General features: G+C 42.3%; 1 protein-coding gene across 1 annotated transcript; it reads right to left on the bottom strand.

The window, feature by feature from the left end:
- Positions 1–1,813: 1,813 nt before the first annotated feature.
- On the bottom strand, positions 1,814–5,081 carry tnfa (tumor necrosis factor a (TNF superfamily, member 2)). Its single transcript, XM_036971683.2, has 4 exons — positions 4,664–5,081; positions 4,242–4,269; positions 3,802–3,861; positions 1,814–3,329 (listed from the first exon to the last, which is right to left on the bottom strand). The coding sequence occupies exons 1-4, from the start codon at positions 4,820–4,822 to the stop codon at positions 2,854–2,856; spliced, it is 723 nt and encodes a 240-aa protein (XP_036827578.2). The 5' UTR covers positions 4,823–5,081; the 3' UTR covers positions 1,814–2,853.
- Positions 5,082–15,285: the final 10,204 nt, after the last annotated feature.

Here is a 15,285-nt window from a genome sequence, read left to right as displayed (position 1 = left end):
CTTCTTCCACATGTTTGGTGTGTCTCCCAGGTGGCTTGTGGCAAACTTTAAACAACACTTTTTATGGATATCTTTAAGAAATGGCTTTCTTCTTGCCACTCTTCCATAAAGGCCAGATTTGTGCAATATACAACTGATTGTTGTCCTATGGACAGTCTCCCACCTCAGCTGTAGATCTCTGCAGTTCATCCAGAGTGATCATGGGCCTCTTGGCTGCATCTCTGATCAGTCTTCTCCTTGTATGAGCTGAAAGTTTAGAGGGACGGCCAGGTCTTGGTAGATTTGCAGTGGTCTGATACTCCTTCCATTTCAATATTATCGCTTGCACAGTGCTCCTTGGGATGTTTAAAGCTTGGAAAATCTTGTTGTATCCAAATCCGGCTTTAAACTTCTTCACAACAGTATCTCGGACCTGCCTGGTGTGTTCCTTGTTCTTCATGATGCTCTCTGCGCTTTTAATGGACCTCTGAGACTATCACAGTGCAGGTGCATTTATACGGAGACTTGATTACACACAAGTGGATTGTATTTATCATCATTAGTCATTTAGGTCAACATTGGATCATTCAGAGATCCTCACTGAACTTCTGGAGAGAGTTTGCTGCACTGAAAGTAAAGGGGCTGAATAATTTTGCACGCCCAATTTTTCAGTTTTTGATTTGTTAAAAAAAGTTTGAAATATCCAATAAATGTCTTTCCACTTCATGATTGTGTCCCACTTGTTGTTGATTCTTCACAAAAAAATACAGTTTTATGTCTTTATGTTTGAAGCCTGAAATGTGGCAAAAGGTCGCAAAGTTCAAGGGGGCCGAATACTTTCGCAAGGCACTGTACTTATGGTATAATACTAATGGTAATATATACATGGAAACAGGGATGAAAGTGGTTATGGTGTGTTTGATGTGATGCGTAGGAGCAGGAGATGGTTCGGAGCAGGAGATGGGTCGGATTAGGAGGAGCTGGGTCGGATTAGGAGGAGATGGGTCGGATTAGGAGGAGCTGGGTTGGATTAGGAGGAGCTGGGTCGGATTAGGAGGAGATGGGTCGGATTAGGAGGAGCTGGGTCGGATTAGGAGGAGCTGGGTCGGATTAGGAGGAGATGGGTCGGATTAGGAGGAGCTGGGTCTGAGCAAGAGGAGATGGGTCGGATTAGGAGGAGATGGGTTTGAGCAGGAGGAGATGGGTCGGAGCAGGAGGAGATGGGTTTGAGCAGGAGGAGATGGGTCGGATTAGGAGGAGATGGGTTTGAGCAGGAGGAGATGGGTCGGAGCAGGAGGGAAAGCGTGGGATAATTACCAGCAAAAGAAGCCCAGTAGCCCCACTCTGCTTGTGATGTCGTTGTTGCTAACTCCTACGCTTATCAGTCATGGCTCCGTTTGGAGAGGGAGTTACCCTTGTCACTAACCACATTTGCTGTTGAGGAAGTGACTGCAATGGAAACAACCAGTGAGTTTATTTTAGGCAAGGTGCCCGTTGCAAATGTATGCTAATACAAAGGAGATAAGATCAACAGAAGTGTTAATCATTCCATGAAAGCAGAGAGATAACTATTTTTAGGAAGTTGTGCTGATAGAAATAGCTACTGTGACTCGAACACGATTTACAAGGTTTTTCCCAGTGCTAGAACCAGTTCAGCATCAGTTAAAGACGCTCAGAGTACGGTCACCTGACCAGTTATGAAATTCCTTTTGTTAAAAATCCAATCCAGTAATCCAATACAATGTAGAATCTCAAAATAGTGACTATCGGTAAGTGAAGTCAATATTGCATAAACTGTTAATTGATATAATAATTGATTCACGTACAATAAATGTTTTGTCCTTTTTGTATAATTTTATTGAGATGTTGACTCAACAGCACAAGTTAAATAAATAAATAAATAAATACAATAAAAATTACTCTATAAAATGCAATTAAATAACATAACAATTAGGTATTAGACACTTCAAATAAATTAAATAAATATGGTCAAATCCCATTTAAATAACATTATTATTAGACAACAATACAACTATAATGAACAAATAAATAATAAATAATAATAGCTGTGTTAATAAAAAATAAAAAGAGATTGATGATGATTAATTCAGAATCAATTAGAAGCGTATTTTAACTTCTCAATAAGATCTAGCAGCGTATATCAAAATGCTAAAAATACGTGGAATCGTCGTCAGAAATCTTTCGGATAGAAGGATGTGGCGCGGTTGGGTTTCGGGTGCTGTGGGTGGCAGTTCAGCAGCAGGTTCTGAGAGTAAACACTAGTTCAAGTACATAGTACTTTAACATTATAGAAATATGTTGCCGTGGTAACACCACGGCAACACATCTGTTGTACAACAAACCCCAAGTATATATAAACTGCTACAGTTTATATAGGTTGGTATAATTCCTCTAGCCTGGTCCCCAGATCTGTTTGTGCTCTTGACTACTCCATGCTGTCGTGCAAGCCAATGTTTGGCATGTCAACGGGTGGCAAGAAGTGGCATGATGGCACAAACAGACAGGTACCCAGGCTATGATTCCTCATCTTTGACAGAAGAGTATAAAAGCATTGGCTTTAACATAAAACAACAATGCCTTAACCTCAGTCAACTTCAATAGATGAAACGCCCTGTGACTCCTATCAGGTAACCTTCCCGTATATTCGTCATGTCATTAGCTTTCCTTCCCCCCCCCCCCCCTCCAAAAGTTGAATCTTTCCCTTCACACTGTGGCCTGCATCCCAAATGGTGGCCTATTCCCTGTATATAATTCACCCATAGAGCTCTTGTCAACAAAGTGTAGGGAATAGGTTGGCATTTGGGACATAGCCTACCCCCCCCCCCCTCTGTCGTCAGCCATTTTTGTCTGTCTTTACAAGGCGAACACGCCAAAGAAGTTCTTCCCAGCGCCACTCTCCAGATGGGGCAGAAGCCTGTTCTCTGTGACTGTCCGGAGCCTGTCTCCCTTCTCCAGGCTGAACACGGCTCCCATGTACACGGCGTTATACCATTTTCCTTCACTCGCAGCCTCGCCGTTGGAAGACTTCTTACACACGGTGCGTACAGAGTTGAGCAGCGGCTGGTACTCCTTGTTGTCTTCGGTGCCGTAGCTTGGGGACCAGCGCGTGACCGTGTTACTCAGGTGAACCATGTCCTGGTTGTTAGGGTGCTTGGGGTCGGCCTTGCAGCTGACGTGGAAAGAGACCTGGCTGTAGATAAAGTAGAGGCCCATCTGGGGAATAACAATTTCGTTGTTGTTGAGTTTAAGACCCCCCTGTGAGAATCCCTGGCCCTCGTCATCTGTCCACTCCACTGAGGACTTGTAATCACCATAGGTGTTGTATTCACCTAAAAGGGGAAGGGAGGAGAGAGAGAGGGGTCGGACATGAATAGAATTCACTGTAGATATTGACTCATGGAGCACTACGACACACCTTCTATTGAGGCAAGTTGTAAATGAGCAGTTTCAAAAAGAGATGAAGGTTATTGTCTTGACTTATATCGTATGTCAAACAGGCTTGATTCATTCACAGCATCTTATCCCATTTCAAAGTCAAGGGTCAAGTGTGAATTGATTTGCATATACTACATTTACATAGTGTTTTTCCAGACTATTCAACATGCAGAGAAGTTCTTTCCAGTTCTACAGTGCTGTTGAAATGACGAACGCTATTGTGCTGAATGCATTGTGTCTCAAATGGCACTCGATCCCTGTTACATATGAGCCCTGGTCAAAACTAGTGCACTATAATAGGGAATAGGGTATTATTTAGGGGGTACAGACAGGCATCGAATGCATTCCTGGATAGTGTGCTCTTACCTTCTAAATGAATGGCAGCCTTTATGTTTCCAGAGAGTTGTCTCAGGGTATGCTGAATTTCTGAGGAGGGAAGGAAGGAGATGGAGAATTAGAAACGGGGACATCTTCACAAGCCGGGAATCTTCTCAAACCAACTACATGTGCGAGAGGTTTTTAAGAGCTTGCAAGAATGTATCTCAAATTGCACCCTATTCCCTATATAGTGCACTACTTTTGACCAGGGCCGATAGGAGGGGGGGCGATAGGGCTCTGGTCATATGTAGTGCACTAAAATACAAATAGGATGCTATTTAGAATGCACGCTTTGTCAAGGGAGTAGCAGCATATGCATGTATATGCATGTAAATATATATATATATAGATATATATATATATATATATACACATATAAATATATATATTACAGTAGAACCTGACAGAAAAAAGGGACATGAACTCACCATCAGCTTTCTCGATGTGATCTTGTTTCTGAGGAAACGCGAAACAGAGATAAAAGAAAGAGTTAGTCCTGCGATCAGGTTTCGTATCGATGCTCAACAGGAGATATGAAATATACCGAGCTAATGCAGAGACATACAGAGGTTTACAGAGGATACAAATAAATGCAAAAGTTATGCCTAGATACATAGTGATATAGCTGTATAGTGAATAAATACATATAAATAATTGCAAGGTAAAAATACATGTAAAATGAAAGTAAATTTTTATTTGATCAAATTGCTGATGAAATACTCTTGATATTAGCACATCAAATGAGTTCAGATCCAGATCGATTTCACTAGACATTGTGCCGTTAATAATAATTTATAATAAATGATAAATGATGATAAAAGATAAGATATAATGGGATGTAAGTTCTTACCTTGGTAAAGAAGAGTGCAGCTGAGACACACAGCGCCATGGCCAGCAGGGCACCACACAGCCTCCAACGTTGTGTGGACTTCTCCCGCACCAGGGTCACGGTCGGTGACACAGGGCCATTCTCCAAGTCCACCGTCACTCTGCTGCAATCACCTTCCATCGTTTTACTAGAACTTTCTGCGGATCCCGGAGTAGAGACTTCCTTTACCTACTTAACCCAAGGCAGTATTCGAAGAGAGTTCAAGTACCAGTTCAGCTCTTTTGCGGTCTAGAAGTTTATAAAAATGTAGTGCTAAACTCCAGCAGTCTTATTAGAGGTTGTTTTGAAGGTAGTGATGCTCCTGCTGTGTTTGATGGACTGATACTCTGAGCGCTGCTGTTATATACACATGTAGCTTCTGGGAAACTCCAGTGATGTCAGTCAGAGTGGAGGCAAGCAGAGGAACAGAGAGTTGAGGGGAGGAGGCATGGGGACTGGTGTAATGGCTGGGGGAACCTGTGGCGTTTTTCACACTTGAAAAAAAAAAGTTTCACACCCACACGCAGGAAGAGTAGCTATTGCATGCAAGAGCTACTGGGGATCCTAATAAACAAAACTAAAAACTCTGCATGCACACACAGCTATCTTCCACTAACTCTCTCTCACACACATATCTCAAGTGACACCAAAGCGTATCTCTCAAACTTCATTTTTTACTCTGTTCCATATTGGGTTTTACTTTATGGGATTTTCTTGTCTCTCTTTCTTGGCATTTACATTTTCTGCCTTCATCTTTTGCATGTCCATCAGTATCAGCACTGGTGGCTGGTTTTAAGGACAAAGCAGTCTATTGAGCAACAGACAATGTTGTGGTATCATTTTAGTATGATGTTTTTATATATATATATATATATATATATATATAAAAGGATGAAAGTAAATGTGTTTGTGTATGTAAATTATCACTTATGCTGAAGTACACTTGTATGTTAATTTGGACTATACATTCTCACAAGCAAACATACTCGTTTGCCATATGGGCAAAGAAAGATGTGTCATGGCTGCTCTCTGCAATGGTATCATTTTCATTATGTTAATGTTGCATTTTTCACTTAGGAAAGTACTCAGACCTTTTGACTTTTTCCACATTTTGTTAAGTTTCAGTCTTATTCCAAAATGGATTAAATAGTTTTTTTCCCGCCTCAATCTACACACAATATCCCATAATGACGAAGCAAATACAGATTTAGAAATTTCGGCAAATGTTTAAAAAAATAAAAAACTGATATCACATTTACATAAGTATTCAGGCCCTTTACACAGTACTTTGTTGAAGCACCTTTGGCAGGGATTACAGCCTTGAGTCTTCTTGAGTATGACACTACAAGCTTGGCACACCTGCATTTGGGGAGTTTCTCCCATTCTTCTCTGCAGATCCTCTCAAGCTCTGTCAGACATTTTCAGTTCTCTCCAGAGATGTTCGATCGGGTTCAAGTTCTGGCTCAAAGGACATTCAGAGACGGGTCCCGAAGCCACTCCTGCATTGTCTTGGCTGTGTGCCTAGGGTTGTTGTCCTGTTGGAAAGTGAACCTTCACCCCAGTCTGAGGTCCTGAGTTCTCTGGAGCAGGTTTTCATCAAGGATCTGCTGAGAAACATCCCCAAGGCGTGACGCTGCCACCACCATGCTTCACCGTAGGGATGGTGCCAGGTTTCCTCCAAACGTGACTCTTTGCATTCAGGCCAAAGAGTTCCATCTTGGTTTCATCAAACCAGAGAATATTGTTTCTCATGGTCTGAGTCCTTTAGGTGCCTTTTGGCAAACTCCAAACGGGCTGTCATGTGCCTTTTGGCAAACTCCAAGCGGGCTGTCATGTGCCTTTTGGCAAACTCCAAGCGGGCTGTCATGTGCCTTTTGGCAAACTCCAAGCGGGCTGTCATGTGCCATTCTGTCACGACTTCCGCCGAAGTCAGTCCCTCTCCTTGTTCGGGCGGAGTTCGGCGGTCGACGTCCCCGGCTTTCTAGCCACCGCCGATCCACTTTTCATTTTCCATTTGTTTTGTCTTTGTCTTACACACCTGGTTTCACTCAACCAATTACTTGTTTATTATTTAACCCTCTGTTCCCCCATGTTATATTTGTGAGTGATTGTTATCTGTTACGTGGATGTTTGTCGCTGCACTTTTGTTATAGACCGTGTTTTTGGCACTAGTATGTTTTATGTGCTGTCGCTGTTGACCGGTATTACAGTGCGCCTGTTTACTATACTCCGCTCTCCTGCACTTGACTTTGCCTGCCATACACAAGCCTTACACTTTTACTGAGGAGTGGCTTCCATCTGGCCACTCTAACGTAAAAGGTCTGATTGGTAGAGTGCTGCAGAGATGGGCGAATCTTCCAGAAGGACAACCATCTCCACAGAGGATCTCTGGAGCTCTGTCAGAGTGACCATCGGGTTCTTGGTCACCTCCCTGACCGAAGCACTTCTCCCCTGATTGTTCAGTTTGGCTGGGTGGCCAGCTCTAGGAAGAGTCTTGGTGGCTTCCATTTAAGATTGATGGAGGCCACTGTGTTCTTGGGGATCGTCAATGCTGCAGAAATGTTTTGGTACCCTTCCCCAGATCTGTGCCGACACAATCCTGTCTCTGAGCTCTACGGACAATTCCTTCCACCTCATGACTTGTTCTTTTCTTTGAAATGCACTGTTAACTGTGGGACCTTTATATAGACAGGTGTTTACCTTTCTAAATCATGTCCAATTCAATTTACAACAGGTGGACTCCACCTAGATGCATCTCAAGGATGATCAATGGAAACAGGATGCACCTGAGCTGAATACTTATGTAGTATTTCAGTTTTTTTTATTTGTAAACATTTTGAAAAACCTGTTTTTGCTTTGTCATTATGGGGTATTGTGTGTAGATTAATGAGGATTTTATTTTTATTTAATACATTTTAGAATAAGGCTGTAACGTATATCAAATTGTGGGAAAAGTCATGGGGTCTGAATACTCCCTGATTGCACTGTATGTGAAGTTGTCCCTCTCTCTCTCTCTCTGGCCGTTCATGTTTCATGTTTTTTCCACTGAACTGGAAATGAAATTGCACCGTGCATCGGCACTAGATTTGGCCTCTCACTGATCCCGTACTACAACTAATGTAGGCCTACAACACGTTTGACACAATGGTTGTGATATTTCACATATATTTCTGTGAAATAAGAGTTTGTCTGCACAACCCCCCCCCCCCCCCCCCACACCCCAAACCCGTGTCTCCACTACACTTACGTAGTCATTTCATATTTATTTTATCTTCGTTGTATCACATCTGTTGTGCCGACTGCATTGTACATCAGTTGTGTACAACGTGAAGTGTGGACGGGGCCAACGTCTCGACAACACTCAGCGCTGTACTGTGTGAGTGACAGAGCCCGTTCACCCACAGATTAGCAAAGGTATGGAGGGAGAGAAGGATGTGAAAGAAAGAAAGACGGGGGAAGGTGGTTTTTTTTATTTTAAAAAAAAATTCCTTTTCTCATCAACTGATAATAACGTTGGCAAGGATAGGAGCAGGTGTTATGGCAGTGGGATGTTTCATCTTTATATAACAGCACAGTCTATTCATAATGAAAGTGGATTACATTATCCAACATGTAAAACACCCCTCTTTCAGAGGTTAAGTGTACGGAAAAAGTGATACCTAAAAAAAAAAAAAAACTTTACATTTCAGTGTCTCAGAATAAGATGGCAGGTGAAAACACACAGGAAGTGTTGTAATTAATCTGATGTCTAGAATTTGAGCTAGGTAGCTGTAAGAAATACTCTTAAAACTCAATTGCTATTGATCCTGTAAAAAAAATAAAAAATCTGGTATGTGGATCTCCGTAACAGACGGCTCATGACGAGAGGCAGGCGGGGAGTGTAATTGTGTACCTCCGATCAAGTTGATTTTCACATTTTTCATTGAGATTGGTGTCATATTGGCCTAGACATGATGACAGGGAGATTTAAATTTAACAGTGAGCTTCAATGCCTATATAGTGACATCTATACATCTGTCTATAGCGCACATTCTCCAGTGGCTGTTTACGTCAATGTTTTTTTTTTTGTGCGTGTGTGATTTATTTGTTTTCAAATATGTTTTTATTGAACCTAAAAAATATATATATACACACCATACGATGCGTGATATAGTGTAGATATACCTTGTTTAGTATCTTAAGATTTTGCTCATACAGACAAAACAGTATGGCATTGCAATCTGTTAAATGAATGACTCGTGTAAATTAGTATCGATTTCTGTTAGATTGTAGTTCTGTGGTCACATGGGATGCTTATGGTTCCTGTTTCCATCCTGTGTGTGACATAATATTGCTAACTCATTATTAGTACTCATCTACTCAAAACATCCTCACACTAAAAATACAAAAGGCACTAAATATAGCTCTTTGTTTACATATTCTACCTGCGTATGTATATGTTGAGTAATGTCGATGACAACACTTCCTTTCCAAATCCCATCTTTTGTGTGGGCTTCTGAGGCTAGTCAGACACTGACTCACATAGGGTTAGGGTTAGGGTTAGGGTTAGGGTTAGGGTTAGGGTTAGGGATATTATTGTTATTGTGAAGAAATAAATTGCTAACGTTCACACAGACTGACAGCCATCTGAGTAACTGTGTCACAAATGTGCAAATATATTGTTTCATTGATATAATACACAGTCGCTATTTATCATCTTTACTGCGGAGACTTCTGATTGTGGACTTTTGTGTTTTGTTCACGTTGTTATAGTATAATCTCTGAATACTACATACACTTATAGTATAATCTCTGAATACTACATACACTTATAGTATAATCTCTGAATACTACATACACTTCAAATCAAATCAAAGTTTATTTGTCACGTACAACAGGTGTAGTAGACCTTACAGTGAAATGCTGAGTACAACAGGTGTAGTAGACCTTACAGTGAAATGCTGAATACAACAGGTGTAGTAGACCTTACAGTGAAATGCTGAATACAACAGGTGTAGTAGACCTTACAGTGAAATGCTGAATACAACAGGTGTAGTAGACCTTACAGTGAAATGCTGAATACAACAGGTGTAGTAGACCTTACAGTGAAATGCTGAGTGCAACAGGTGTAGTAGACCTTACAGTGAAATGCTGAATACAACAGGTGTAGTAGACCTTACAGTGAAATGCTGAATACAACAGGTGTAGTAGACCTTAGTGAAATGCTGAATACAACAGGTGTAGTAGACCTTACAGTGAAATGCTGAATACAACAGGTGTAGTAGACCTCACAGTGAAATGCTGAATACAACAGGTGTAGTAGACCTTACAGTGAAATGCTGAATACAACAGGTGTAGTAGACCTTACAGTGAAATGCTGAATACAACAGGTGTAGTAGACCTTACAGTGAAATGCTGAGTGCAACAGGTGTAGTAGACCTTACAGTGAAATGCTGAATACAACAGGTGTAGTAGACCTTACAGTGAAATGCTGAATACAACAGGTGTAGTAGACCTTACAGTGAAATGCTGAATGCAACAGGTGTAGTAGACCTTACAGTGAAATGCCGAATACAACAGGTGTAGTAGACCTTACAGTGAAATGCTGAATACAACAGGTGTAGTAGACCTTACAGTGAAATGCTGAATACAACAGGTGTAGTAGACCTTACAGTGAAATGCTGAATACAACAGGTGTAGTAGACCTCACAGTGAAATGCTGAATACAACAGGTGTAGTAGACCTTACAGTGAAATGCTGAATACAACAGGTGTAGGTAGACCTTACAGTGAAATGCCGAATACAACAGGTGTAGTAGACCTTACAGTGAAATGCTGAATATAACAGGTGTAGTAGACCTTACAGTGAAATGCTGAATACAACAGGTGTAGTAGACCTTACAGTGAAATGCTGAATACAACAGGTGTAGGTAGACCTTACAGTGAAATGCTGAATACAACAGGTGTAGGTAGACCTTACAGTGAAATGCTGAATACAACAGGTGTAGGTAGACCTTACAGTGAAATGCCGAATACAACAGGTGTAGTAGACCTCACAGTGAAATGCTGAATACAACAGGTGTAGGTAGACCTTACAGTGAAATGCTGAATACAACAGGTGTAGGTAGACCTTACAGTGAAATGCTGAATACAACAGGTGTAGTAGACCTCACAGTGAAATGCTGAATACAACAGGTGTAGGTAGACCTTACAGTGAAATGCTGAATACAACAGGTGTAGTAGACCTCACAGTGAAATGCTGAATACAACAGGTGTAGTAGACCTTACAGTGAAATGCTGAATACAACAGGTGTAGTAGACCTTACAGTGAAATGCTGAATACAACAGGTGTAGTAGACCTTACAGTGAAATGCTGAATACAACAGGTGTAGGTAGACCTTACAGTGAAATGCTGAATACAACAGGTGTAGTAGACCTCACAGTGAAATGCTGAATACAACAGGTGTAGTAGACCTTACAGTGAAATGCTGAATACAACAGGTGTAGTAGACCTTACAGTGAAATGCTGAATACAACAGGTGTAGTAGACCTCACAGTGAAATGCTTACTTACAGACTCTAACCAATAGTGTAAAAAAGGTATTAGGTGAACAATAGGTAGATAAAGAAATAAAACAACAGTAAAAAGACAGGCTATAAAAGTAGCGAGGCTACATACACTTATAGTATAATCTCTGAATACTACATACACTTATAGTATAATCTCTGAATACTACATACACTTATAGTATAATCTCTGAATACTACATACACTTATAGTATAATCTCTGAATACTACATACACTTATAGTATAATCTCTGAATACTACATACATTTATAGTATAATCTCTGAATACTACATACACTTATAGTATAATCTCTGAATACTACACTGAGTGACTGCGAGATGGATGAGGCAAAACAGAACAGGATGAAACTGTGGCAGTCCTAATATGGACACAAAACATCACACTTTACGGTCAGCAACGTTATATCATAGTAAAGTGAAAATGTTTTATTTCTTATAGTTCCCCTATACAAAGATATAGATTATAAAAACAAATGATTAATTCATAAATAAGAAAATAAGTATATCTCATGCCTTATATATATACATTTGCATTAAATACTTAGAGAGGAGGGGAGATGGTGACTTAAAATTTGATGAGGACTCTCCCCCCACCCCTCCCCCTCCCCCTGTGTGCTTGGCCTAGTTTAAAGAGATGGAAGGAAGTGACTGATACACCATTACAAACAGCAGCCATGACACGTATCTTTTGGCCCATATTTGGCAAATGAGGAAATTTGCATGTGAGAATTTACAGTGCATTCTGAAAATATTCAGACCCCTTCCCCTTTTTTCTATATTTATTCTCCAATGAATTAAATACACATATTTTCCTCATCAATGTAGTAATACATGATTCTAGCGTGTGGTTTTGCTCCAGACCGACCACATCAAGGCCAACACTGGGCTGGAACACGGCAGAGGTGATTACCCACTGAGGAGGTGGGCTTCACCAGAAAGGTGAAACGGGGATGAAGGTGGGGCATTTCTAGGTGACTAATCTGACAACGTGAAAGGACAAAGAGAGAGCGTCACCTTCACATAAGAACAAGGGGAAGACCCATATTTTTACCGACTAGCTTTGAATCAACTTGAACCATCAGAGCTTTTTAGTGGCCTTTATTCAACCTCTATTTAAAAGCTGGTTCTGAAATCATGTACATAATTGTCAAATGAAAAACTTTATTTATCACATGCGTCGAATACAACAAGTGCAGACTTTAAAATGAAATGCTTTACTTACAAGCCCTTAATTAACCAACAACGGAGTTCAAGAAATAGAGTTAAGAAAATATTTATCAAATATATATTTTTTTTAAATAAGAAAAAGCAATACAATAAAATAACGTGATAATAACAATAACGAGACTATATACAGGGGGTACCGGTACAGAGTCAATGTGGAGGCTATATACAGGGGGTACTGGTACAGAGTCAATGTGGAGGCTATATACAGGGGGTACCGGTACAGAGTCAATGTGGAGGCTATATACAGGGGGTACCGGTACAGAGTCAATGTGGAGGCTATATACAGGGGGTACCGGTACAGAGTCAATGTGGAGACTATATACAGGGGGTACCGGTACAGAGTCAATGTGGAGGCTATATACAGGGGGTACCGGTACAGAGTCAATGTGGAGGCTATATACAGGGGGTACCGGTACAGAGTCAATGTGGAGGCTATATACAGGGGGTACCGGTACAGAGTCAATGTGGAGGCTATATACAGGGGGTACCGGTACAGAGTCAATGTGGAGACTATATACAGGGGGTACCAGTACAGAGTCAATGTGGAGGCTATATACAGGGGGTACCGGTACAGAGTCAATGTGGAGGCTATATACAGGGGGGTACTGGTACAGAGTCAATGTGGAGGCTATATACAGGGGGGTACCGGTACAGAGTCAATGTGGAGGCTATATACAGGGGGTACCGGTACAGAGTCAATGTGGAGACTATATACAGGGGGTACCGGTACAGAGTCAATGTGGAGGCTATATACAGGGGGTACCGGTACAGAGTCAATGTGGAGGCTATATACAGGGGGGTACCGGTACAGAGTCAATGTGGAGGCTATATACAGGGGGTACCGGTACAGAGTCAATGTGGAGGCTATATACAGGGGGTACCGGTACAGAGTCAATGTGGAGGCTATATACAGGGGGTACCGGTACAGAGTCAATGTGGAGGCTATATAGAGGGGGTACCGGTACAGAGTCAATGTGGAGGCTATATACAGGGGGTACCGGTACAGAGTCAATGTGGAGGCTATATACAGGGGGTACCGGTACAGAGTCAATGTGGAGGCTATATACAGGGGGTACCGGTACAGAGTCAATGTGGAGGCTATATACAGGGGGGTAACGGTACAGAGTCAATGTGGAGGCTATATACAGGGGGGTACTGGTACAGAGTCAATGTGGAGGCTATATACAGGGGGGTACTGGTACAGAGTCAATGTGGAGACTATATACAGGGGGGTACTGGTACAGAGTCAATGTGGAGGCTATATACAGGGGGTACCGGTACAGAGTCAATGTGGAGGCTATATACAGGGGGTACCAGTACAGAGTCAATGTGGAGGCTATATTCAGGGGGTACCGGTACAGAGTCAATGTGGAGGCAATATACAGGGGGTACCGGTACAGAGTCAATGTGGAGGCTATATACAGGGGGGTACTGGTACAGAGTCAATGTGGAGGCTATATACAGGGGGGTACTGGTACAGAGTCAATGTGGAGACTATATACAGGGGGGTACTGGTACAGAGTCAATGTGGAGACTATATACAGGGGGGTACTGGTACAGAGTCAATGTGGAGACTATATACAGGGGGGTACTGGTACAGAGTCAATGTGGAGACTATATACAGGGGGTACCGGTACAGAGTCAATGTGGAGACTATATACAGGGGGTACCGGTACAGAGTCAATGTGGAGGCTATATACATTGGGTACCGGTGCAGAGTCAATGTGGAGGCTATATACAGGGGGGTACTGGTACAGAGTCAATGTGGAGGCTATATACAGGGGGTACCGGTACAGAGTCAATGTGGAGGCTATATACAGGGGGGTACCGGTACCGAGTCAATGTGGAGGCTATATACAGGGGATACCGGTACCGAGTCAATGTGGAGGCTATATACAGGGGGTAAAGGTACAGAGTCAATGTGGAGGCTATATACAGGGGGTACCGGTACAGAGTCAATGTGGAGGCTATATACAGGGGATACCGGTACAGAGTCAATGTGGAGGCTATATACAGGGGGTACCGGTACAGAGTCAATGTGGAGGCTATATACAGGGGGTACCGGTACATAGTCAATATGGAGGCTATATACAGGGGGCACCGGTACAGAGTCAATATGGAGGCTATATACAGGGGGTACCGGTACCGAGTCAATGTGGAGGCTATATACAGGGGGTACCGGTACAGAGTCAATATGGAGGCTATATACAGGGGGCACCGGTACAGAGTCAATATGGAGGCTATATACAGGGGGTACCGGTACAGAGTCAATGTGGAGGCTATATACAGGAGGTACCGGTACCGAGTCAATGTGGAGGTTATATACAGGGGGTACCGGTACAGAGTCAATGTGGAGGCTATATACAGGGGGCACCGGTACCGAGTCTATGTGGAGGCTATATACAGGGGGTACCGGTACAGAGTCAATGTGGAGGCTATATACAGTGGGTACCGGTACAGAGTCAATGTGGAGGCTATATACAGGGGGTACCGGTACCGAGTCAATGTGGAGGCTATATACAGGGGGTACCGGTACCGAGTCAATATGGAGGCTATATACAGTGGGTACCAGTACCGAGTCTATGTGGAGGCTATATACAGGGAGTACCGGTACAGAGTCAATGTGGAGGCTATATACAGTGGGTACCGGTACAGAGTCAATGTGGAGGCTATATACAGGGGGTACCGGTACAGAGTCAATGTGGAGGCTATATACAGGGGGTACCGATACCGAGTCAATATGGAGGCTATATACAGGGGGTACCGGTACAGAGTCAATGTGCAGAGGTACAGGTTAATTGAGGTAATTT

The sequence above is a fragment of the Oncorhynchus mykiss genome, chromosome 30 (genome assembly GCF_057628025.1).
Source record: "Oncorhynchus mykiss isolate SJ-2025 chromosome 30, ASM5762802v1, whole genome shotgun sequence".
NCBI lineage: Eukaryota > Metazoa > Chordata > Actinopteri > Salmoniformes > Salmonidae > Oncorhynchus > Oncorhynchus mykiss.
Note: the sequence above shows the minus strand (reverse complement) of the source record. Positions and strands in the feature narration are given on the sequence as shown.